Here is a 25,414-nt window from a genome sequence, read left to right on the forward strand (position 1 = left end):
TCCTGCTGTCCTGTGAGAACACCTGTTACATCAGGTAAGCAACATTTGCTTTCTCACAGGACAAGCAGGATGGTTGTCCTCACAAATGGGTGAGTACCGAGCTGAGGATGTCCTGACTTGCACCAAATGCACCCAACGACGTGCAACAGGCAGTACAAGTGGGGTGGAATTTGGGAAAGGGCATCCGCACCCTACCGGGAAGGTGGAAGGGTGTTGGTACATCAGGTTGGAAAAAGGTTACGCAAGACAGATTGGCCGAAGATGGAGTCCTGTCTTCCAGCTTTGTCCAAACAATAGTGGGCTGCAAAGGTATGGAGAGAACTCCAGGTTGCAGCCCTGCAGATGTCAGGAAGCGGCACCGATCGAAGGTGTGCCACTGACGTCGCCATGGCCCTCACAGAGTGTGCTTTGACACGGTCTTGGAAAGGAATGCCAGCCTGCTCATAGCAGAAAGAAATGCAGTCCGCCAACCAGGAGGAAAGAGCCTGCTTACCCACAGGTTGTCCTAACTTGTTAGGATGGAAAGAGACGAATAATTGAGTGCTCTTCCTGTAAGAAACTGTACGGTCTAGGTAAAAGGCTAGAGCTCGTTTACAGTCTAGGGTATGCAGGGTCTGTTCTCCAGAGTTGGAGTGGGGCCTGGGAAAAAAGATAGGTAGTATGATGGATTGATTGATATGAAACTCAGAAACTACCTTAGGTAAAAATTTAGGGTGAGTGCGGAGTACCGCCCGGTCCTGCAGGAGTTTAGTGTAAGGCGGATAGGTAACTAGGGCCTGTAATTCACTAACCCTGCGAGCTGAAGTGATAGCCAAAAGGAATAACACTTTCCATGTGAGATACTTTAACTCACAGGAGTGCAGAGGTTCGAAAGGAGGTTTCATTAGACGACCAAGAACCAGATTAAGGTCCCAGGATGGGGCCGGAGGCCGTAAGGGTGGCTTCAGATGGAGCAAGCCTTTAAGAAAACGTGTTACTAGGGGTTGTACTGAAATAGGGACACCCTGTACACCTTTATGGAAGGCGGCTACCGCACTGACATGCATCCTAATGGAAGAGGTTTTAAGACCTGATTCAGAGAGATGCCATAAATAGTCCAAGAATTTGGAAATTGGACAGGAAAGGGGATCAAGGGACTGAGAAGTGCACCATGATGTGTACCTTTTCCATTTGTATGAGTAAGACTTTCTTGTGGAAGGCTTTCGTGAAGCTATCAGGACTCGAGAAACGGAATCTGAAAGGTTGAAAGGCTGAAGGACTAACCTTTCAACATCCATGCCGTCAGGGACAAGGCTTGGAGGTTGGGATGGAGGAGGCATCCGTCGTTTTGAGTGAGCAGATGCGGGTCCTTTCCCAGAGGAATGTGCCTGCGGATGGAGAGATCCTGGAGTATTGGAAACCATACTTGGCGTGGCCAGTAAGGTGCTATCAGGATCATGGTTCCTCCGTCCTGGCGTAGCTTCACGAGAGTCTTTGACACAAGAGGAAGTGGGGGGAATGCGTAGAGCAGACCGGTTGTCCACTTGAGGGAGAATGCATCCCTCGGCCGAGAGTTCTGGCTCCGAATGAGAGAGCAGTAATCGTCCACTTTGTGGTTCTGAGGGGACGCAAAGAGGTCTATGCGGGGAGAACCCCACTTGTGAAACAGAGAGGTCGCTATCAGAGGATCGAGTGACCACTCGTGCGGTCGGAAGACACGGCTCAGCCGGTCTGCCAATACATTGTCTACTCCCGGCAGGTAAGTGGCCCTGAGGTACATAGAGTGGGAGAGGGCTTCCGCCCAGATCTGCGCAGCTTCCTGACACAGAAGGAAGGAGCCTGTGCCTCCCTGCTTGTTTATGTACCACATGGCCACTTGGTTGTCCGTCTGGATTAAGATTATCTGATGAAAGAGATGATCTTTGAAAGTGCGGAGCGCATAGCGGATTGCTCGAAGTTCCAGGAAATTGATCTGGTATTCGGCTTCCTCGTTGGACCATAACCCTTGGGTTTGAAAATTGTCCACATGGGCCCCCCAACCGATGTGGGAAGCGTCGGTGGTTAGGATAACTTGCGGATCCGGTGGAAGAAAGGGTAAGCCCTGAAGGAGGTTGACCTGAGTCGTCCACCAAGTTAAGGATAGGCGCAGCGCTTGTGTGACTGTGATTATGGAGGACAGAGGCTGAAAAGCTTGAATCCATTGTTGTCGTAGAGTCCATTGTGTTACCCTCATGGCTAGTCTGGTCATGGGAGTGACTTGAACCGAGGATGCCATATGTCCTAGGAGAACTAGGAATTGGCGAGCTGTGGCAGTGTCTTGAGACTGGAGCTGGTGAGCTAGGGACATGAGAGTTTGGACCCGTTGTAGCGGAAGGTAGGCCTTTGCCTGTAAGGTGTCCAAGTCTGCCCCAATGAAAGATAAGGTTTGAGATGGGACGAAGCAAGATTTCTCGTAATTGACAAGAAACCCTAAGGAAAGGAGTGTGTTGATTGTCAATTGTAGGGAGGACCGGGCAATCTGAGGGGTGGAGGCCCTGATCAGCCAGTCGTCCAGATAGGGGTATACGTGGACACCTTCCTTCCTGAGGAATGCTGCTACAACTACGAGGCATTTGGTGAAGACCCGTGGAGCAGATGCCAGACCGAAAGGCAGTACTCGGTATTGATAATGGTCGCGGCCTACGAGAAACCGCAGATATTTGCGATGGGATTGTGTTATCGCAATATGGGTATAAGCTTCCTTGAGGTCGAGGGAGCATAGCCAATCCCCTTTCTGCAGCAGAGGGAGTAACGTGCCCAGGGTTACCATCTTGAACTTTTCTTTTTGCAGATACTTGTTGAGGGCTCGAAGGTCTAAAATTGGACGTAGACCTCCTGATTTCTTTGGAATTAGGAAGTATCTGGAATAGAATCCCTTGCCTCGTTGAGAGGGAGGAACGAGTTCTATAGCATTTGATTGCAGAAGAAGAGATACTTCCTGTTGTAATTGAGCCAAATGGCTGGATAGACTCCACGCTTGAAGCGGCGGGGAGTCTGCCGGAAGAGTTATGAAATTGAGGTGGTAACCCTGTGCGATAATCGCCAGCACCCACTGGTCTGAGGTAATCCGTATCCAATGCTGTAGAAAGTGGCACAGACGACCCCCTACAGGGATGTGGGGGAGTGGGATATGGCATGTGCTCCGAGTCGGGAAGTCAAAGGCCTGCCGCAGGCCCGGGGGGTGGGGCTACAGCAGGTCTTTGTTTCCGCGGTTGGCGTGGCTGAGGTCTGGTGGAGGATCGAGCCGGACGAGGCCTAGTCGACGGAGGGTAATAACGACGTGGCCGAAAGAATGACTTTTTGGAGTCCTTCTTAGGTGGTGGTTTGGAGGATACCTCAGATGGAACAGACGAAAGTTGTTTCAACGTCTCGTGGTGATCCTTCAATTCCGCCACAATTTGTTGAATCTGTTCTCCGAACAGATTATCCCCTAAGCAGGGTAAATCGGCTAGACGATCCTGAACCTCTGGGCGAAGGTTGGATGATTTTAACCAAGCCCAACGTCTGGCTGAGATGGCAGTAGCTGAGACTTTCGTGGAAGCATCGAAGATATCGTAGGCCGTTCGGATCTCGTGCTTCCCAGCTTCAAATCCTTTGTGAAGGAGGGCTTGAAGCTGTGGCTGGTATTGGTCCGGTAAGGTGTCAGCGTAGTCCTGCATTTGTTTAAGGATAGCTCTGTTGTACTGAGTCATATAAAGTTGGTATGAAGCTATACGAGATATCAACATAGCCCCATGATACACTTTCCTTCCCAAACTATCAAGAAATTGGTTGTCCTTGATAGGGGGAGTGGAAGAGTGTGGCTTTAAACGCTTGGCTTTCTTTTGCGCAGACTCAACTACAACAGAGCGATGATCCAGTTGAGACTTCTGAAATCCTGGTGCTGACTGAACGAGGTAGGTTGAGTCAGCTTTTTTATTGACTGGTGACACAGATGAAGGTGATTCCCAGTTTTTCTTTAAAAGATCCAGAAATACTTGGTGAATGGGGATGGAAGCGATGATCTTGGGGGCATCCAGAAATTGGAGCAGCTCCATCATTTGGTGCCTGTCATCGGTCTCAGATTGCAGCTGAAAAGGCACAACTTCTGACATCTCCTTTACAAAATTTATAAAGGAGAGATCTTCAGGAGGAGATCGTTTTCTACTCTCTGTAGGAGATGGTGGGGATGGTAAATCTGTATCTGAAGATGAATCATCACCCCAGGTATCATAAGGATCATGTAAGGTTTGCTGTCCTGAAGGACCTGGTAGAGGATCCAAAGGCATCGATGGAACCGGTGCTGCAAGCGGAACAGTGAACGGCATCGAGGGCTTCGGGGCCACCGATGGAATCGGTGCCGATCTTGGAATCGATGGAGCCGAAGGATAAATCGGTGGAAAGGTATGTGAAGGCACCGATGGAACGACACCGGACGGAGGAATCCGGAACGGTGTTTCTCCTGTCGATGAATGTCCTTCCGGAGATGATGGTGTAGTCGGTGCTAATGAAATCACCGATGGAAGGGCGCGCATAAGTGCCTCCATACGATTTAGTATCGGTGCCAACGCTTCCACTATAGGCTCGGTGGTCGGTTCCATCCTCGGTGGCAGAGTCGGTGCTGAGGTCGGTGCCTGAGGCGGTGCCGGAATCGGTGCCGGAGGCGGTGCCGGTGGAGGCTGGAATCTTCGCATCGCATTCTCGATGGCCTCCTGGACCAGCCGGTCCAGTTCTGCCCGGAGACCAGGGGTAAGCATACCCGGCTCGACGGGAGAGGGAGGCTGAGGCAGGGCCGGAGGGACCACCGTAACCGGTGGGATCACGGCCCCCGCACCCCGGGAGGGTGAGGGTTTCCTCGGTGCCTGCGAACGAGACGTGGACGGTGCCAGGTCCGACCGAGGCTTTTTCTTCGGTGGCTCGGCCTGTTCAGAGGTCGATGGTTGCGGATCCTCGACGGGCCGAGACTTGTGCCGTCGATGGCGATGCTTATCCTTCCGATCTCCTCGGTCATCCGGGGAGGGGACAGGAGTCGACGGCCGAGAAGTCATCGATGGTGGACGGTCACCGGCGGGTTGGCGATGGTGGTGCAACTTCGACGGTGCCGGTTCCGATGACGTCGATGCTATCGATGGCGTTGGGGTGGGTGCATGGAAGAGGAGCCCCATCTTCTCCATCCTGGCCTTGCGACCCTTAGGTGTCATTAAGGCACATTTGGTGCAAGTCAGGACATCATGCTCACTACCCAAACATAAAACACAAACCCTATGGGGGTCAGTGATGGACATAGTCCGGGTACAATCCGGACATCGACGGAACCCCGTCGCCATGGCTTAAGGCCAAATTTAGGCGCGGGCTCAGTAAGTTCCCACAGGCCTCAAGGGCCAAAATCGACGGCCGCCGATTAAAAAAGGGAAAAAACTTACCGGTTTCCGCGAAAGTGACAAAAATTTGTCGAAGGGAGACCCCTGAGGGGCAAATTTTCTTCGGATAGAAAAATACCGAATTCCTGTCAGGAACGTGGTAAGAGAGCTCCTTTCACCGCGTGGCAACTGCTGCGCGGAAAAAAGAAGACTGAAGGGAGACCCCTGCTGGCTGCAGGGTCAGTGCCTTGCTGGGCATGCCCAGTAGGGGCCAGTCAAAGTTCTGTTTAAACTTTGACAGAAGTTTTCCGTGGTGGGCTCCATCCTCGATGTCACCCATTTGTGAGGACAACCATCCTGCTTGTCCTGTGAGAATGTTTAGTACCCATTGATTTGAGTGATCGCCTCCCAGTTGGTATAAAAATGTCGAAGGCGACCCCCTATGTATGGTGGTGGAGGTGGCTCGGGATAGCTCAAAAAGATGGAGTTTGTTTTTGAGAAGCTGTTGGTGCTTGCTTTTGTTGTCATTAACAAGGGCGCCCAAGGGATGGAGGAGTTTGAGACTGATACCTTTAATGGGAATAATTCTGTGATTGATAGGTACTGTATGGTTTAAAAGGTGTTCTGGAATAGGATCTTTTCCTGAACGAGGGGTTGAATTTTCTGGAAGAGGTATGGGGGTCCACTGGAGATGTTAGTGACAGTACAGCCGTACTCTGTTCTTTAAATCAGGTAACAGTTTCCCCAAATTTATCCCCAAAAAGATTATCCCCCATACCGGGTATATCGATTAGTTTGCCATGAACATCCTCTCTTATTGCGCTCGCTCTCAACCAAGCCATTCGTCAGGCTGCTGTAGCCGAAGATCTTGCAGAAGACTCGAATGACTCGTATGCAGACCTGAGTAAATGTCGAAGGCCCTCCTCCATGTCTGTAAATGGTTGTGGTAAGGTGTTATCAGAGACTAAACATAAGGGACAATCTCTGAAGACATTCAAATAAATACTGGATTGCGTAAAATTGATGGTGTTGAATTTTTGTTGCTAGCATGGAGAAATGGTAGACCTTATGGCCGAAGTCATCCATAAACTTACGGTCCCTTTCCTGGTGGTGAATTGGCATGAGGTCTTGTTCATTTTGCCTTTGTTAGTGCAGATTCTACCACTATTGAGTTGTGGGGTAATTGTGTGGAATTGTATATTGCTGAATTACGTATACAGTATTTTAAGTCAATCTTCCTTGATGCAGCTGTGGTGGTAAAGGGTTTCTCCCACATCTTACGAAGAACTGCATCTAACACTGTATGTGTTGGTTGAGCCGTTGGCTCTGGTGGCATTTCAAATATTTTTAGTATTCCTAGTACTTCTGACCTAGGGTCAGGGATCTTTCCTGTCTCAATATTTGAGATCCCATCTTCGATGAATTTTGCATAAGTCTTCAGGAGGGGAGTAAGGTTCCGGAAGACCCTCTGGAGGGTCAGATGGGAATCCAGTGGATGAACCAGGTGACGAGGATGTCCATTGAGAGTCTGGGGAACCTGGCCGGTCTGGGACTGGAGATGGTGCTGTTGGTTGAGTCGGAAGGAGAGGACTCACTCTGTGATGCAGGTGGGGATGGTTGAGAAGGTGCGTTTGGAGGCTGAGGATGTGCAGACTCCAGATCTTGAAAAAAAAAAGAGTTTAATGCCTGCGTAATTTGTAACATCGCCTTTGATGCAAGATGTTGATGTTGTGAAGGTCCTGGAGATGGACTCGGTCCTTGAGGAAAAGCTGCTAAGATCAAGTCCTGAGGAGGTAGGCATGGCTGATGTGGAAGATGAGGGGATTGTGATCTACTGAGTGAAGACCAATTAGATTCAGAACCCTCGCTAAGTGAAGAATCATGGTCAGACACTAGTTCCACGTCCAACTCAAGAGTGTCACCGGAGTTTTTGATGACTGTTTTGTTTTCTGTGTCTTTTTTTTTTTTTTTTTTTTTAGATGTTTTTGACTATGCAGTGTAGACTGCATTGAGACAGATGTTGGAGTACGAGGCTGGTACAAAGAGTGCGTCAGACTGCAAAGGTGTCGAAAGCTTCGCATGTTTAGAATTTTTATGCCTCGATGCGTCGTGAACTATGTGCTCTGATGCAGAATGTTTCGAAGCGCCGTGTTTTAATGTGGTATGCTTCAGTGCGCCGTTGTTTGGTGCCCCATGCGCAGTGTCCTGATGCACTGTGCGAATGCTTCGTTCGCTTAACTTTCACACGCTCCAAATTTTTTGGCGTTGTAGAGCGGGAGTGAACGGGTACGAGGCCCTGTAACCAGAGCGACTCATGAGAGGTTTTTGGTAGGAGGGGAGTCTAGGCCTCAACTCCCTTCAGAGGGCCTGGTGGTATTTCTGACCTGGCCGAGGCATTCTCTAGCGAAGCTGACCTTTTGGCTATCTTCTTTGGCCTCTTCGTTGGTTCCGGCAAAGACTGCGTGGATGGTGACTTCAAACATGCGATTTTTTTTGCTCATTGCCTTTGGGCCTGGGGTGACATACGACCACAGTCTCAATATGAGGCTTGGTCGTGCTCCAGGCCCAGGCAAATATAGCAGTAATTATGTCCATCGTTATGGACATAATTTTACCCCACTGGTAGTACTTAAAACCATATGGCTTAAGAGCCATCACTGCAAATGTGGAGAAAATGAGAAAAAAGGATAAAAAAAATCTCTTCAGAGACGAGGAGGAGAGAAACCCCACATGCAGTCTGCTAGCAGAAAAAAAAGAGACTGAGGAAACAAGATGGTCGCGCGGGAAGCTCACTGTGCAGAGTTCAAAACTCTGTAACTAACTGAGAAAACTCAGTCCACTGACCAGTCATGACGCCCTCCCAGACAGCATGGCTAATTCAGCCCTGCTATCGACGGGAAAATTGCCATCTGTAGCCTCATATTTATTTATTTATTTATTTATGGTTTTTATATACCGATCTTCTTACATTATATGTAAATCAAATCGGTTTACAGAGAACAGTTGAATAAGCTTGCTTGTGGGCAATTACATATAACAAAGAACTTTTTTGAGTAACATATTGTATAACTTTTTGCCAAGCTGATATATAATCAGCTTGGCAATAACTGTGTTCTATTCATTACACAGAAACTTCTAAGGCTAGTCTGCCCTCAAAACAGCAAAGTAAAACTACTGGTTCTCATAATGGCTGTCCTATACAATGTAGATATACAGGAATTAAACATATGTCAGATTTAAGCAACATCAAGTTGCTAAATTATATGACAGTTCTATGATACAGTCCAATAAAAATGATAAAGTGTCTAATCAATAATATTCAAGAGTAAAAACAAAGAACAGTCTTCTATTCCTATATTTTATAAATGAACTGGTGAAATAAATGCAAGGGTATCCCAGAGAGTGGAGGAGAATATTGTCCTCTCAGAGCAACTTCAAATTAGGCTGGTAGAGTATAAACAGACACTGCTAAAAGCAATTGTGCGTCACACTGGTTACATACCTGAACAGTACAGGCAGGATGACCACAAATGAACAGAGTAACAGAGTTCCAGAAATGACAGGAGAGACTGCGGGGACCATGAGTACATTCTTTCATCTCTATTGAAAATACCCACGGATTTGCAGATTTTGGGACAAAGTTAGAAATATTTTTCTCATTATTCAGGTTACTCTGCCAATGGACCCAAAACTCTTATTAAATTGATGATCCAAGGGACTAAGGACCCCATTACAAATGGGCCTAAAGCTATATGTGGATACCAAATGTGTACGGGCACAAATTTGGAAGCATGGCCATGGAGAAAGATATTGCAGATGATGATAATGGTATTATCTTTACTGTTCACTAAGTTTCCCTTCCAAAAATCATCCTGAAAACCATTAGAGAAATATATTTAAAACCTCAAGTCATCTACCATATTTCTGTCTGTCTTTCTTCACATGGTCAACTCTCATGTAAGTTTATACAGTCTACTGAGTTTACTCCATGGATCTCATATGGAGACATGAAGATAGCTATTCCAACATGATGCCTATGGTTGATTCCAAGATGTTCTGTCTACAGATGTCATCACTGCTGATTATTTAAACTATGCACTTCTTCAATTTATCGTAAACACCAAAGTTGGAAAGATTTATGGGTGATAAACATATCAAACAGCACACTGCAAGTTATTCTGGTACGCCCCTGAATTGTTACATGCCTTTGGTACTAAATATTCAATGAAGGTTATGAAAAAATAAATTAAAATGGCTACCAGCATCATTCTCTCCATCTCCACAGTTGCTAAGTACTCTTAAAGCTCCTCACTTATCTTCCCTCCAATCACAGAGCTGTGTATGGTTGATGCAGGTTCTGATCAGGCTATGGCTTGAAAAAGCTGGCCAGGGAAAGAAAAAAATTCCTTTCTGGCAGACAGCAAAAGAGGCAATACACCAACCGGAAAAAAATTAAAGTACACAGTTCTATGATCATTAAATCCATACTTTGAATGTAAGGGTTTAATTTTTATTAAGAGAACGCCAAGGCAGTTTTCCAACTATAACAAAGTAGGAAGCATGGTATAGAGAAACTAACCATTAAGTCAACCTGACTCCACCATAAAGTTGGTGACTTTTACATTTTATTGAACCAAAAAAAAAAAATAATTTATATATATATATATATATATATATATATATATATATATATATATATATACACACACATACATACACACACATATACACCTACACCCACATACATACATAAATCTTAATGCACATTAGTTGTCAGAGTCTCATAAGGCCTCAGAGAGCTGAAGAGCAGACCTACAAGGCCCTTGAAGCCTAATGTGCAACATCAGATGTAATACTTTTCTCTACATACTCGTACTTTCTTTCTTTTTTGTTGCTTAAGACACTCAGGAAGCTGCAAGCCCATACTGAAGGAAGAGCCCGAGTGTCCTGTTTTGTCCTCACATTTGAGCCAAAGAAGGGGAAGAAAAAAAGGTAGGCGAAGGCTATGGGAGAATAACCTTCATGGCTCGTGAAGGACCCGGACACTCACCATTCCCACCAACTACCTGCAGCTCGGGGTATTTCTGTTTGATGTCATGGATCATGTTAATCTGATAGACTGAGTTTCCCTGAGATGAGTCCTGCAAGAATGGCAGAAGGAAAAGAAAATGGAGGTTAGAAAGGGAAAACACAAACACAGATGGCTAAAGATACAGCAGTGAGGGCACAGCTTTCATTTCAGTCCCTTGTTATCCTGCAGTGGCAATTTCTTCCACCACACTCCACCCTCAGTGTCCTGGGTCTGAATGTATCATTTCCATGACATGTCCAGACTCCAGAGAGGAAAGAAACTTACTAGTACCCCATACTGCAATAAAAAAACATGGGGCTGGCTCCAGCTATGGAACTCCCAACAAAAACTGATGAAATAAACACCTATCTTCTGTATGTGTAGATGTCAAATGACACTCAATACATGTATGATCCATTACTGGTCATGGGAATGGTTAGGTGACAATAAAATCAGTGGGTGGAACCAACTGGAAACGTTCTTATTACACTAATGCAGACTTATCATGTAGGTAGGAGTCCCATGGGAAGACATCAGTGAAAGTACTGATTCTGATCTTTCAGTACATTCTCCTACCCATGAACATAGGAGAAAGGAACAGTGATTGGAATTTGAAAAAAATGTACTCTGCTGAGCTTTATAGGATCAACTAAACCAGACCAAAACAGAGCAAGTACAAGATGGAGTTCAACATGGCATCCTGGGGATACAATTTGCTATGTAAATAGACGTCTGTTAGAACCAAGATTTTCTTCAAGGTTACTTATATACATCTAGACCATAAATTGATTGTAAATATGAACTAATACCTCTAGCTTACAAGCAGGTGAAGGCAACTGGCTTAGCCACACAAGTGAGTTACATGACTGTGCTTGGCACAGAATGTATGTGTTTCAGATTTTTATGAAAAGGGTAAATGACTTTTGCTGCCCATAGACAGTTCCATTATTTAGCTTTGGCAGGTGGAGAGAACTGCAAAAAGGGGAACTGGATCACTTTTTGTGATTAGTGAAATGCTGTCTTCAAAGAAGACACCAAGTCACATAAGTGAGATTAAGGGTTGGTTGTCTTCTAGAAAGAGGAAAACAAGAATTGCCATTGGGTGGGAAATATATTTGTTAGGAAAATCCTTTTTTCTGTTGTCTTTTTGGCTAACAGCTATAATCCAAAATCATAAAAATGGGTTCTGTGAAGGATGAAGCTAAGCTCTTCTCCTCAAAGACTGGAGGACAGACCAAATCTGTTTTCCAACCAGAAGGCTGCATCCAGACAATGGGATACTATCATTAGTGCTCTTTGTGAGCTGGAACGCAAATATCACGCTGACCAGCTAGACAATTCATGGGCTCTGCTGGTACACCCCTGAACAAAAGGCTGTACAGAAATTTCTTTTGCACCAAGATGAATCTTAACAGCTGGTTTTTAGGTTGGATTCTGAAAGAAAAAGTTTCCAAGCAGTTTGTGTGGGATAAAGGATTTAGGGTCTTGCCCTCACCAAAGGGCAAACTGCCTCTATTTAAAAACATAACATCCGGTAGATTCCCTTCTAGAAAACCAAAGATTTTGCAATACCTTTTTGGAAAAATCAAGGAATCATATTACTACATCAAGGCTGTGAGGCCAGAAACTGGATGTTGAGGTGAAGCAACATTCCTTAGGTTCTGCACGATTAGAGTTGGGGAAAGATCATAATTTGACTGATTCCCTCCGTGATAAATCCTGAAATAGAAATCCAAATTCTCTTGGCCAAAAACACTATGGGATCCAGGTGTTGATTGCTAGGATATCAAAATGACCAACATCAAACAATTTCTTAGCTCTTAAAGTATAAAGACCAGAGCTGGTCATTTGATATACCTCTATATATGAGAGTTTTTAATAAATTATTATTTTTAATGATTCAGAAGGTATTATTTATTTTACACACTTTGTGGTTTTGTTCTATCTATTGATTTATAGGTTAGGTAAAGTTGGGGTAGCAGTCTTCTGCTCCAAGAGAAAATCAGAAGGCAGGCTAACAGATACCCTTTCTCAATAGATCTTCTATATTAATGTCTACCATACCTCTGGGAGGCAAAGCCTTGATAAAACTCAGAAGGAGCCATGGAACCTTGATATAATTCCTTTGACAGAGAATTTCGTTTTCCATGTCAAGATTTGTCCTGGAAAAAAAATCATCAAATTGGGAACTTCCTCATCTCTGATCATGCAGAACCAGGGAATGTTCTTCTCCCCAACATCTAGTTTCCAACCCTCACAGCCTTGATATTGGTGTAATATGATATTTTGGTATCTCCAAAAACATACTTCAGATCCTTCTGTTTTCTAAGAAGGAATCCATCAGAAGGTCCCATGTTTCTCTTAAGAGCTAAGAAATTGCTTGAAGTTAGTTTTTTGATATATGAATGCCTCATCTGAGAATCTTTATTAAACAATTTATTTTTGATGAGTCACACAGTGTTACCTATTTTGTACACTTCATGTTTTTGTACCATATCCAGATTCATACGCTGACACTTCTCCTGCCATTAGAAACTAGAACCTGTTCCTCACTGCTTGGTCAAAGAGCATGACCGCTTGTGTTTGAACCAGAACAATTGTATTGTCCACCTAATTCCTGAATACTTCGTGTGCTCGTTGTCTGAAGCGCAACATCTTCTCATGGATGGACAATGCTGGATGCAAAGCCTTTGTAGGTGAGCTCCCCAACATCCGTAAGACATCTTGAGTCCCCTATAAATTCCAACTGATTGCCACAGATGTGAGCCCTTAGGCTGTGGCTTGGCTGATGCAGCCTAGTAGGCGAACCTACTAGGCCCACGCTGACAGCTGGCGGACATGCCCTTACAGGGACTGGAACTACAGCTTCACCTATACCAGCTCAGTTCCTTGCAGATTAAGCCTTTGGGTTCCAGGGGCTAATAGGACATAGGCGAGTGTCCCTTACAAGGTGATCATGGTGGTGAGTGTCCAGATATTGGTGATGGTCAGGGCAGGCAGCGAGCAGACTGTATCTGGGTCCAGGCCAAGGATCATGGCAAGCAGGCAGGGAGCAGACGTTATCCAGATCCAAGCCAAAAGTCAGGGTAGGCAGCAATCCAGGAGCATGGTCAGAATCCAAAGCAGAGGTCAAAACTGAAGTTTCAGGCAGACACAAATGAGACAGGCAAAATAACACACTGGAGAAACAAGACAAAGCACAATGGACTGGGCAAGACAGTAGGGAAACAAGGCAAGGCAGGACAAGATAGCAAAAACATGGAGCAGGAACTGGAACAGCAAGATGAGGCACATGAATAGAGAACCAAAGCATGGAGATAGCAACACACAGCAAGGAAGGTGGACCTGTTGCTGAGGCAGGGTCTGTGAGCATGGCTGGGATTTAAATCCCCAACCCTTGGTGATGTCATCCTTCTGCAACAATGCTAGTTTCCTACCATGGGGCCTATCAAAGCCGGCCAGTGGCACATGTGTGTGCCCTAGGGATCAGCGCCGTGGGAGGAGGCAGTGATAGTGGCGGTCATGCAGCATGGAGGGAGCATCAGTGTCAGGCAGTGTCAGGGATGAGAGCAGCCTGTCACAGGGCTATCCCCACAGCTGGCCAAATGTTACAATGACAGAATCCAAATTGCTGTGCCCTGTTGTGCTTATCTGTTAAAATTTCAAACATATATATTTAAATATAAATTCCAACTGACTGAGTTCAGGTAGTTGACAAACCCTAATGAATGTAGTTCTAAATAGATCTGCCCGCTGCCGTACAAGATGTGCTTCTTGACCAGCAGGGAATAAAATGAACCCCCAACTTCATGTAGAAATGCTGCAAAAACTGCATTGTTACCTTTCCTGGCTCGCAGGAGAGCCCACAAGGCGGTTCACTCACCCCAAACACTGGACCAGATGAGACGCAGCAGCATGCCTCCACCGCTACCACTTCCTCCAAGGCATCTCTAGGCACGTGCACACAGAACCTGGGCACATGATTACCCTTTGGTAAAGTGTATGCCGCAGCCTCAGCTGTAGCCTTGTCTTCAGCCTCAGCCATAGCCGTGCCCCGTCTTCAACCTCTCTTCACCAGAGACGCTCTCCTACGATCTGCTGGACCCCGGAACCCAAAGGCTCAACCCATGGGGAAAGAGACTGGTGAAGGTGAAGCTCCAGTCTGTCTCAGCATCATGTGTTGCCCATTTGCAGTGAGGACTTACTGGCCCCCCCAGTAGGTAGCATCAACCTCACTCCAACACAAGGGCCCACAACCCTAACAGCTTGCTGAAGCCATGAACCCAGCAACTTCACTCCAAGCAATTTCTGGTCTAGCACAATGGTTGCAGGAGCAGCAACAGGTCCTCCACCAGGTTACAGAAGCCCTGGAAAAGTTGGCCGTCATGTTGGATACTTTAAGGCAGGAAGCGGCACGAGACCTACAACTTCGCCTTCCCAGGTTGCCTCTTGCCTTGCTAGACCTTTCTCTTAGCTTTTACCACCCCCACATTTCACAGGGGATTCCAAACAGTGCCGTGGCTTCATAAACCAGTACCCGATGCACTTCCAGCCACAAGCCGCTGTATTTCCAGATGCTCAGGCAAAGATTACGGACATCCTTTCTCTCTTGGGAAATGCTGCATTGTGTTGGGTGTCTCCTCTTTGGGAACTAGAGGACCACATATTGCAAGATTTGTCAACCTTCCTTCACGAGTTACACCTTGTCTTCAACGAACCAGGAAAGCATTCCACCAGAGCCTCAGATATGCTCCAGATCTGTCAAGGCACCCACACCCTTGCAGAATACACCATAGAGTTCAAGACACCTGACTGAATTGAATTGGGGTGAGCCTAGTCTAAGAGCCATTTTTCTACAAGGCCTTGCCATGATCAAATTGGACATTATGAATTACAAAAGCTTTTGTCTAACCTGTGCACAGAACAAGATGGATCGTGCCCAACCCTGGGTCCTCTTACAGCCATTACCAGCCCCCAGGGAAAGCAAATGTTGCTTACCTGATGTAACAGGTGTTCTCACAGGACAGCAGGATGTTAGTCCTCACAAATGGGTGACAGAGGATGGAGCCCACCACGGAAAACTTCCGTCAAAGTTTAAACAGAACTTTGACTGGCCCCTACTGGGCATGCCCAGCAAGGCACTGACCCTGCAGCCAGTAGGGGTCTCCCTTCAGTCTGATTTTCAAAGCTACAGGCAGTGCCTAGAAAGTAAAAATAAAACGAACCCAACACCGCGGGGAGGCGGGCGGGTTTCGTGAGGACTAACATCCTGCTGTCCTGTGGGAACACCTGTTACATCAGGTAAGCAACATTTGCTTTCTCACAGGACAAGCAGGATGGTTGTCCTCACAAATGGGTGAGTACCGAGCTGAGGATGTCCCGACTTGCACCAAATGTACCCAACGGTGTGCAGCAGGCACAATAAGTGAGGAGAAATTTGGGAAAGGGCATCCGCACCCAACTGGGTAGGTGGAAGGGTGTTGGTACATCAGGTTGGAAAAAGGTTACGCAAGACAGACTGGCCGAAGATGGAGTCCTGTCTTCCAGCCTTGTCCAAACAATAATGGGCTGCAAAGGTATGGAGAGAACTCCAGGTTGCAGCTTTGCAGATGTCAGGAAGCGGCACCGATCGAAGGTGTGCCACTGACGTCGCCATGGCCCTCACAGAGTGTGCTTTAACACGGTCTTGAAAAGGAATGCCAGCTTGCTCACAGCAAAAAGAAATGCAGTCCGCCAACCAGGAAGAAAGAGCCTGCTTACCCACAGGTTGTCCCAACTTATTAGGATGGAAAGAGACGAATAATTGAGTGCTCTTCCTGTGGGAAACTGTACGGTCTAGGTAAAAAGCTAGAGCTCGTTTACAGTCTAGGGTATGCAGGGTCTGCTCTCCAGAGTTGGAGTGGGGCCTGGGAAAAAAGATAGGTAGTATGATGGATTGATTGATATGAAACTCAGAAACTACCTTAGGTAAAAATTTAGGGTGAGTGCGGAGTACCGCCCGGTCCTGCAGGAGCTTAGTGTAAGGCGGATAGGTAACTAGGCCTGTAATTCACTAACCCTGCGAGCTGAAGTAACAGCCAAAAGGAATAACACTTTCCAAGTGAGATATTTCAAGTCACAGGAGTGCAGAGGTTCGAAAGGAGGTTTCATAAGACGACCAAGAACCAGGTTAAGGTCCCAGGATGGGGCTGGAGGACGCAAGGGCGGCTTTAGATGGAGCAAGCCCTTAAGAAAGCGTGTTACTAGGGGTTGTACTGAAATAGGATTACCCCCAATACCCTTATGGAAGGCGGCTACCGCACTGACATGCATTCTGATAGAAGAGGTTTTAAGACCTGATTCAGAGAGATGCCATAAATAGTCCAAGAATTTGGAGATTGGACAGGAAAGGGGATCAAGGGACTGAGAAGTGCACCATGATGTGTACCTTTTCCATTTGTATGAGTAAGACTTTCTTGTGGAAGGCTTTCGTGAAGCTATCAGGACCCGAGAAACGGAATCTGAAAGGTTGAAAGGCTGAAGGACTAACATTTCAACATCCATGCCGTCAGGGACAAGGCTTGGAGGTTGGGATGGAGGAGGCATCCGTCGTTTTGAGTGAGCAGATGCGGGTCCTTTCCCAGAGGAATGTGCCTGCGGATGGAGAGATCCTGGAGTATTGGAAACCATACTTGGCGTGGCCAGTAAGGTGCTATCAGGATCATGGTTCCTCCGTCCTGGCGTAGCTTCACGAGAGTCTTTGACACAAGAGGGAGTGGAGGGAATGCATAGAGCAGACCGGTTGTCCACTTGAGGGAGAATGCATCCCTCGGCCGAGAGTGCTGGCTCCGAATGAGAGAGCAGTAATCGTCCACTTTGTGGTTCTGAGGGGACGCAAAGAGGTCTATGCGGGGAGAACCCCACTTGTGAAACAGAGAGGTCGCTACCAGAGGATCGAGTGACCACTCGTGTGGTTGGAAGACACGGCTCAGCTGGTCTGCCAATACATTGTCCACTCCCGGCAGGTAAGTGGCCCTGAGGTACATGGAGTGGGAGAGGGCTTCCGCCCAGATGTGCGCAGCTTCCTGACACAGAAGGAAGGAGCCTGTGCCTCCCTGCTTGTTTATGTACCACATGGCCACTTGGTTGTCTGTCTGGATTAAGATTATCTGATGAAAGAGATGATCTTTGAAAGTGCGGAGCGCATAGCGGATTGCTCGAAGTTCCAGGAAATTGATCTGGTGTTCGGCTTCCTCTTTGGACCATAACCCTTGGGTTTGAAAGTTGTCCACATGGGCTCCCCAACCGATGTGAGAAGCGTCGGTGGTTAGGATTACTTGCGGATCCGGTGGAAGAAAGGGTAAGCCCTGAAGGAGGTTGACCTGAGTCGTCCACCAGGTTAAGGATAGGCGCAGCGCTTGTGTGACTGTGACTATGGAGGACAGAGGCTGAAAAGCTTGAATCCATTGGTGTCGTAGAGTCCATTGTGTTACTCTCATGGCTAGTCGGGTCATGGGAGTGACTTGAACCGAGGATGCCATGTGCCCTAGGAGAATGAGGAACTGGCGAGCCGTGGCAGTGTTCTGAGACTGGAGCTGGCGAGCCAGGGACATTAGGGTGTGGACCCTCTGAAGAGGAAGGTAAGCCTTTGCCTGTAAGGTGTCCAAGTCTGCCCCAATGAAGGATAAGGTTTGAGACGGGACTAAGCAAGATTTCTCGTAATTGACGAGAAACCCTAAGGAAAGGAGTGTTTGAATAGTCAATTTTAGGGAGGATTGAGCTATCTGTTGGGTGGAGGCCCTGATTAGCCAATCGTCCAGGTATGGGTAGACGTGGACACCTTCCTTCCTTAGGAATGCTGCTACCACTACGAGACATTTGGTAAAGACTCGTGGGGCAGAAGCTAGACCGAAAGGGAGGACACGGTATTGATAATGGTCGTGGCCTACTAGAAACCGCAGATATTTGCGATGGGATCGTGTGATCGCAATGTGGGTATAAGCGTCCTTGAGGTCGAGAGAGCACAGCCAATCCCCTCTTTGTAGCAGAGGGAGCAGCGCGCCTAGGGTTACCATTTTGAACTTCTCTTTTTGAAGGTATTTGTTGAGGGCTCGAAGGTCCAAAATGGGACGTAGTCCCCCTGATTTCTTTGGTATTAGGAAGTATCTGGAATAGAATCCCTTGCCTCGTTGAGAGGGAGGAACGGGTTCTATAGCATTTGATTGCAGAAGAAGGGATACTTCCTGTTGTAATTGAGCCAAATGGGTGGATAGACTCCACTCTTGAAGAGGCGGGGAGTCTGCCGGAAGAGTTATGAAGTTGAGGTGGTAACCCTGTGCGATAATTGTTAGCACCCACTGATCTGAGGTGATCTGCAACCAAGGTTGTAGAAAATGGTACAGTCGACCTCCTACAGGGATGTCCGGAAGAGGGGTTTGGCATGTGTTCCCTACAGGGGAGTCAAAGGCCAGCCGCAGGCCCAGGAGGAGGGGCTACAGTAGGCCTTTGCTTCCTAGGCTGACGCGGCTGAGGCCTAGTAGAGGATCGAGCTGGACGAGGCCTGGTCGATGGAGGGTAATAACGGCGTGGTCGAAAGAATGACTTCTTAGAGTCTTTCTTTTGCGGTTGCTTGGAGGTCAGCTCAGGTGGGACAGATGAGAGTTGTTTCAACGTCTCATGGTGGTCTTTTAACTCCGCCACAATCTGCTGAATTTGCTCTCCAAACAAATTATCGCCTAAGCAGGGTAAATCAGCAAGACGATCTTGAACCTCTGGGCGAAGGTTGGATGATTTTAACCAAGCCCAACGTCTGGCTGAGATGGCTGTGGCTGAAACTTTTGTGGAAGCATCGAATATGTCGTAGGCAGTCCTAATCTCGTGCTTCCCTGCCTCAAATCCCTTGTGAAGAAGGGCTTGAAGCTGCGGTTGGTATTGGTCTGGCAACGTGTCAGCATAGTCTTGCATCTGCTTAAGGATGGCTCTGTTGTACTGAGTCATGTAAAGTTGATATGAAGCTATGCGTGAAATCAACATAGCTCCATGATAGACTTTCCGTCCAACACTATCTAGGAACTTGTTGTCCCTGGTAGGTGGGGTAGAAGAGTGTGGCTTAAGACGCTTGGCCTTCTTCTGCGCGGACTCAACCACAACAGAGCGATGATCCAGTTGAGGTTTTTCGAAACCTGGTGCTGACTGGACAAGGTAGGTGGAGTCAGCTTTTTTGTTAACTGGTGACACTGATGAAGGAGATTCCCAGTTTTTCTTGAGCAGATCCAAAAACACCTGGTGTATAGGGATGGAAGCGATGATTTTTGGAGCATCCAGAAATTGAAGGAGTTCCATCATCTGGTGTCTGTCATCAGCTTCAGATTGTAGTTGAAAAGGTACAACTTCTGACATCTCTTTCACAAAATTAATGAAAGATAGATCCTCAGGAGGAGATCTTTTTCTACTCTCTGTAGGAGATGGTGGCGAAGGCAAATCTGTGTCAGAAGATGTATCATCATCATCACCCCAGGTATCGTAGGGATCAAGTGGGGCTTGTAGCCCTGATGGACCTGGCTGAGGCTCTGAAGGCATCGATGGAAACCGAGGTGGAATCGGTGCCGTAGGTGGAACCAGAAATGGCATCGATGGCATCGGTGCCTGGCGTGGAATGGATGGAACCGAAGGATATATCGGTGGAGATATACCAGAAGGCACTGATGGAACCACCCCGGAAGGGGGAATCCGGAACGGTGTTTCTCCTGCCGATGAAAAACCAGTCGGAGACGGTGGTGTTGTCGATGGTACTGGAATCACCGATGGAAGGGCCGTCATGAGCGCCTCCATACGGCTCAGTAGCGGTGCTAGCGCTTGTATCAACGGCTCGGTGGTCGGTTCCCTCCTCGGTGGCGAAGCCGGTGCCGGTGTCGGGGGCGGCACTGGAACCGGTGCCGGAGACGGTGCCGATGGAGGTTGCAATTTCTTCATCGCTTTCTCGATGGCCTCCTGGACCAGCCGGTCCAGTTCTGCCCGGAGACCAGGGGTAACCATACCCGGCTCGATGGGAGAGGGAGGCTGAGGCAGGGCCGGAGGGACCACCGTAACCGGTGGGATCACGGCCCCCGCACCCCTGGAGGGTGAGGGTTTCCTCGATGCCGGCGAACGAGACGTGGAGGGTGTCCGGTCTGTTCGCGGCTTCTTTGTCGGTGGCTCGGCTTGAGCAGAGGTCGATGGCTATGGATCCTCGACAGGCCGAGACTTGTGCCGTCGATGGCGGTGCTTTTCCTTCCGATCCCCTCGCCCATCCGGGGAAGGGACGGGAGTCGACGGCCGAGAAGCGATCGATGGCAGACGGTCACCGGAGGGTTGACGATGATGGTACAACTTCGACGGTGCCGGTTCCGATGACGTCGATGCTATCGATGGCGTTGGGGTAGGTGCATGGAAGAGGAGCCCCATCTTCTCCATCCTGGCTTTGAGACCCTTGGGTGTCATTAAGGCACATTTGGTGCAAGTCAGGACATCATGCTCACTACCCAAACACATTACACAAACCCTGTGGGGGTCTGTGATGGACATAGTCCGGGTACAATCCGGACAACGGCGGAACCCCGTTGCCATGGCCTGAAGCCAAAATTTAGGCTGGGGATCGGTAAGTGCCAACAGGCCTCAAGGGCCAAAATCGACGGTAGTCGATGGAAAAAAGGCAAAAAACTTACCGGGTTCCGTAAGATGACTAAAAATTTGTCGAAGGGAGACCCCTGAGGGGCAAATTTTCTTAGGAAATTAACTTCCAAATTCCTGTCAGGAACGTGGTTAGAGAGCTCCTTTCACCGCGTGGCAACTGCTGCGCGGAAAAAAGAAGACTGAAGGGAGACCCCTGCTGGCTGCAGGGTCAGTGCCTTGCTGGGCATGCCCAGTAGGGGCCAGTCAAAGTTCTGTTTAAACTTTGACGGAAGTTTTCCGTGGTGGGCTCCATCCTCGATGTCACCCATTTGTGAGGACAACCATCCTGCTTGTCCTGTGAGAACCCTGGACTCATATAGCCACTTACTTTGTGGTAGATCTTCCTCCTTCATGCAGCTCCACAGTGATATGAGTCATAATGGACAGGCTCTCTAAAATGGCCCTCTTTGTACCCCTCACTGAGCTTCGTTCAGCCCCCGAAAAGACGGCTCAGAGCCCATCCCTTCGACACTTAAACCACTCTAGTAATATCTTGCACAGATATCACCACTGGAAAAATTGTAGTCTTGTCCCAAATATCTGTAGCAAAGTTTGCGATGGTCAGTTATGAACTTTATCTTTTTACATTTTGGAATGAACTTCAAGCCGTATGCCTGCTTCTTTAACACTGAGGAATATCAATGGTGAAACCAAATTAAGAAATTTCTCTTAATGGAAGACTGTTCAGTGCTAAGCACAGTTATGCAAGCCATGTGTGTAACTCAACCTGTTGTTCTTCAGAGAAAATTTTCTTTTGACTTGTCATATTGAGCAAAACAAAAATAAATTGCTTCTGAGGTGACTAAAATAGGGTGAGTATTTCTCTCCTCTTGAGTGCTTAAAATAGGATAAAACCATTGCCTTTCATAATCAAGTTTGAACTCCTTTTCTCTTAGCTCCTCTGATTTGTGTCTCATCTTGCAGATGACTGCCTTCTACCTGTTCAGTTCCTAAGAAACCTTCCTACTCAAAAGTTGGGAAGGATGATAACAGTTTATATTGTTGGCTTGAAGCAGCATACAGAATGATAAATTTTTGTGACAGGTCATATTGATACACTCTAAACTTCAAACCATTAAGAAACATTTCACACTTATTGATATTGTGAAACTACCAACTACAGATACACTTTAAGGTTGTCCAACAAATCTTGTATATTTATTTGGTAGTTAAGGACAGAGTACTAACCATGTTTTATATACAGCAGCATAGATACTTTGAGAAGTCTGTTAAAGCCTTTTAATATCTTGGGTATAAATATGGTTGAAGAAAGCAGTTAATGTAGCTGAGTTTAGACAAAACCCTGGAGGAAGTGTCCGTAAACCACTATTAGTAATACAGATTTGGGAAAGCAACAGCTTGTCCCTGGTTATGAGCAAGAAAGACTGGATCTAGTCCTTGGGATCCTACCAGGTACTTATGACCTGGACTGGCCATTGTCAAGAGACAGGATGCTGGGTTTCATAGACCTTTTATCAGACCCAATATAGAATTTATGTTTTTAATTACAACTACATATTTCTAGGTACCCTACTGCCATGATGTCAAATTTATATATTGTAATTTTCTCAGAATTACAAAGAACAAAGCAGCTCAGCCTATTGCTTTTCTATTAAAGTAAAGCAAATGTTGCTTATCTTTAACAGGTGTTCTCACAGGACAGCAGGATGTTAGTCCTCACAAATGGGTGACATCACAGGATGGAGCCCTGTACGGAAAATCTTTCTGTCAAAGTTTCCACAAAGCTTTGACTGACACTGGCACACTGAGCATGTTCAGCCTGCAATTATCCCTGTGAGCCACAGGTGTCTCCCTCAGTCTCGTCTTATAGCTAAAAGCGCAAGCGAAACTAAAATAAACGTGAAAACGTATAGAGACCCAACTCCGCGGGGTGGCAGGTGGGTTTCGTGAGGACTAACATCCTGCTGTCTGTGAGAACACCTGTTACAGGTAAGCAACATTGGCTTTCTCACAGGACAAGCAGGATGGTAGTCCTCACAAATGGGTGAGTACCGAGCTGAGGATGCCCGACAGTGCACCAAATGCACCCAAGACGCGCGAAGGGCGCGATGATGTGGGTGGAGTTCGGAACGGAGGGCATCCTGAAATCCTTAAAGGGTTGGTGGAAGAATGTTGGGTAGTTAACCCGAAAGGAATAGGAGTAGACGGACTGGCCAAACATGGAGCATGCCGGCTAGTCGTATGTAGGCAAAAATGGGCTGCGAAGGTATGGAGAAAACTCCAGGTTGCAGCCTGATAATGTGTGTACAAGCAGCAGCGGCCGAAGGGAAGCTATTAAGGCTGAGGTGGATGCAACAGAGTGTGGTGACACACAGTGTTGTAGTGAAATGCCTGCTTGTTGGTAGGAAAAGAGAAACAGACCGTTTATTAGGAGGAATAGGTCTGTTTGCCAACTGGAACTCGCAGCTTGGCTCTTGCCACAGAAGGAAAGAGTTAGGTGGAATTCCTGTGGAACGTAGGCAAGATAGGTAGAATGTAAGCATAGTCTTTCTGTCCAAGAAATGTAAGAATCCTCTCGCTCTGGTGAGAGAGGTGTTGGAAAAAATGGGCAGAGTATATCCCGAGTAAGGTGAGATGCAATGTCTACCTTAAGATAGAAAGAAAGTTGAACACGTGAAAACTACTCAGTGACAGAGGAACGCAGGGTCAGATGAGTATGTAACTAGAAGTGTATAACTCACTGACACTGCTGGCAGAAATGACATTTATGAGGGAAGAATTTCCCATGCCAAACTGTGAAATGAGAGGAATGGAAAGGCTCGAACGGAGAACGTATGAGACTTATAAGCATGAAATATATGTTCCATTCCGTGACTAGTGAAAATAGAGGCGGCTTGATCAGTGGAAATTCCACGGTAAGCTGACTCAGAAGGGATGTACTGTAAATCGGGTATCCCCACTCCCAAACGATACACTAATTGGAACAGAGGTGTACGTATGTGGAGGAAGTCTGGGGAGCAGAATCCGAGGGAGCAAGAGAAAGTGGTGTGGAAAAAGAAAAAAGGGGTAATACCCTTTTGTATGTGTCATGTGGTAAATCTTGCCATTTTGAATGGTAGGATTTATGTGTGGAAGGTTTTGTGACGCTACCAGAAACCTGAGAACATCAGTTAGTCTACAATTTGGGACAGCCTGGTGAGAAGGTAGATTGGTTACTGGTGTGATAGATTGAGAAGTATGGGAAGCATACTGGTCTCGGTCAGGGCCAGGGTTAGAGGAATAGTGAACCCCGTCCTGGTTCAACATTAGAAGAGTGCTGGCTATGAGAGGTAGCAGAAGAGATATATTTAAGAGGCCCTTGATGGAAGAAAGGCATCTATGGGAATGCATTGGAAACATGTGTAGGGAGTAGAATCCTTGCACAGTATGGTTCGATTCAGACGCAGAGGGCAAGTTCGGTTGACCTCAGCGTTAGAAGATTTTTCTCTTTACACATGTAGTCTGAGACCATTCGAGAGGATAGAAACCTACATGGAGAAGGTCTGCTAGTGCGTTCAGAAAATCTCTTAGATGAGTGGCCCGAGAATGCATGAAATGAGCAAGGGCCAAGGATAGAGCTGCGCAGCTTCTCAGCAGGGCAGCTAAGGTAATGCGTGCTTGTGTGTTAGAAAGCACATTGTCCCTATGCTGTCTGTCTGCATGCACAAAGGTTTGTTGCAGAGGCAGTACTGGAAGGCATAAGGGTATAACTCATGACTATAAGCTTCAGGAAGTTTATGAGAAAACTGTGCCTGGAGTGGATAGACGCATATAGGGTTGGGAAGCTTTTAGGCCAAACTTTACAATCCTAAGTAAATGCGAGCATGAGCAGAATCAGACTAGGTTTTGGTTCTAGATCTGGAATATGGATGAGGGACGAAGCGGTTGCACAGCTTAGACCCACTAATATTAGAATGTCACTGAATGTAACCCATAGCAGTTTTCTATGAGGAAAGTGCACAGTGAAAAAACCCCATGGCCCGACAATGAAGAATTGAGGGCCTGAGGTAATAGAAGATGCACGCAGGGACATGTAAAAATTTATTAGAATGTTTGCGTGTATGCTGGACAGGAAGGTCTTTTGACTGTGGTGTCCAGAAGTGTTGTATAAGGGATTTATGGCAGTGACAGTAATCCCAGTTAGGAAATGAATAGTGAGTCATGAAGAAGTTAGAGCTCCTTGCATGGACTGACTGTGGTTGTGCAGTTGTCCATGCAAGGAAAAGAGTGAATGACGTTGCAGTCCGCAGAGAAACAGTATTCACCAATAGTGATTCAATGAAAAACTTCGGCTGCT

General features: G+C 47.0%; 1 protein-coding gene across 5 annotated transcripts in view; it reads right to left on the bottom strand.

Moving 5' to 3' along the window:
* The window catches only part of IMPDH1 (inosine monophosphate dehydrogenase 1), a 303,033-nt gene that overhangs the window by 82,586 nt on the left and 195,033 nt on the right, over positions 1–25,414 (bottom strand). For all 5 annotated transcript variants that reach the window (XM_029615228.1, XM_029615232.1, XM_029615229.1 and 2 more), the window contains exon 9: positions 10,408–10,498. In XM_029615228.1, the coding sequence (XP_029471088.1) occupies positions 10,408–10,498 (91 nt within the window). The remainder of the gene's footprint in view (positions 1–10,407; positions 10,499–25,414) is intronic.

The sequence above is a fragment of the Rhinatrema bivittatum genome, chromosome 9, assembly GCF_901001135.1.
Source record: "Rhinatrema bivittatum chromosome 9, aRhiBiv1.1, whole genome shotgun sequence".
Taxonomy (NCBI): domain Eukaryota; kingdom Metazoa; phylum Chordata; class Amphibia; order Gymnophiona; family Rhinatrematidae; genus Rhinatrema; species Rhinatrema bivittatum.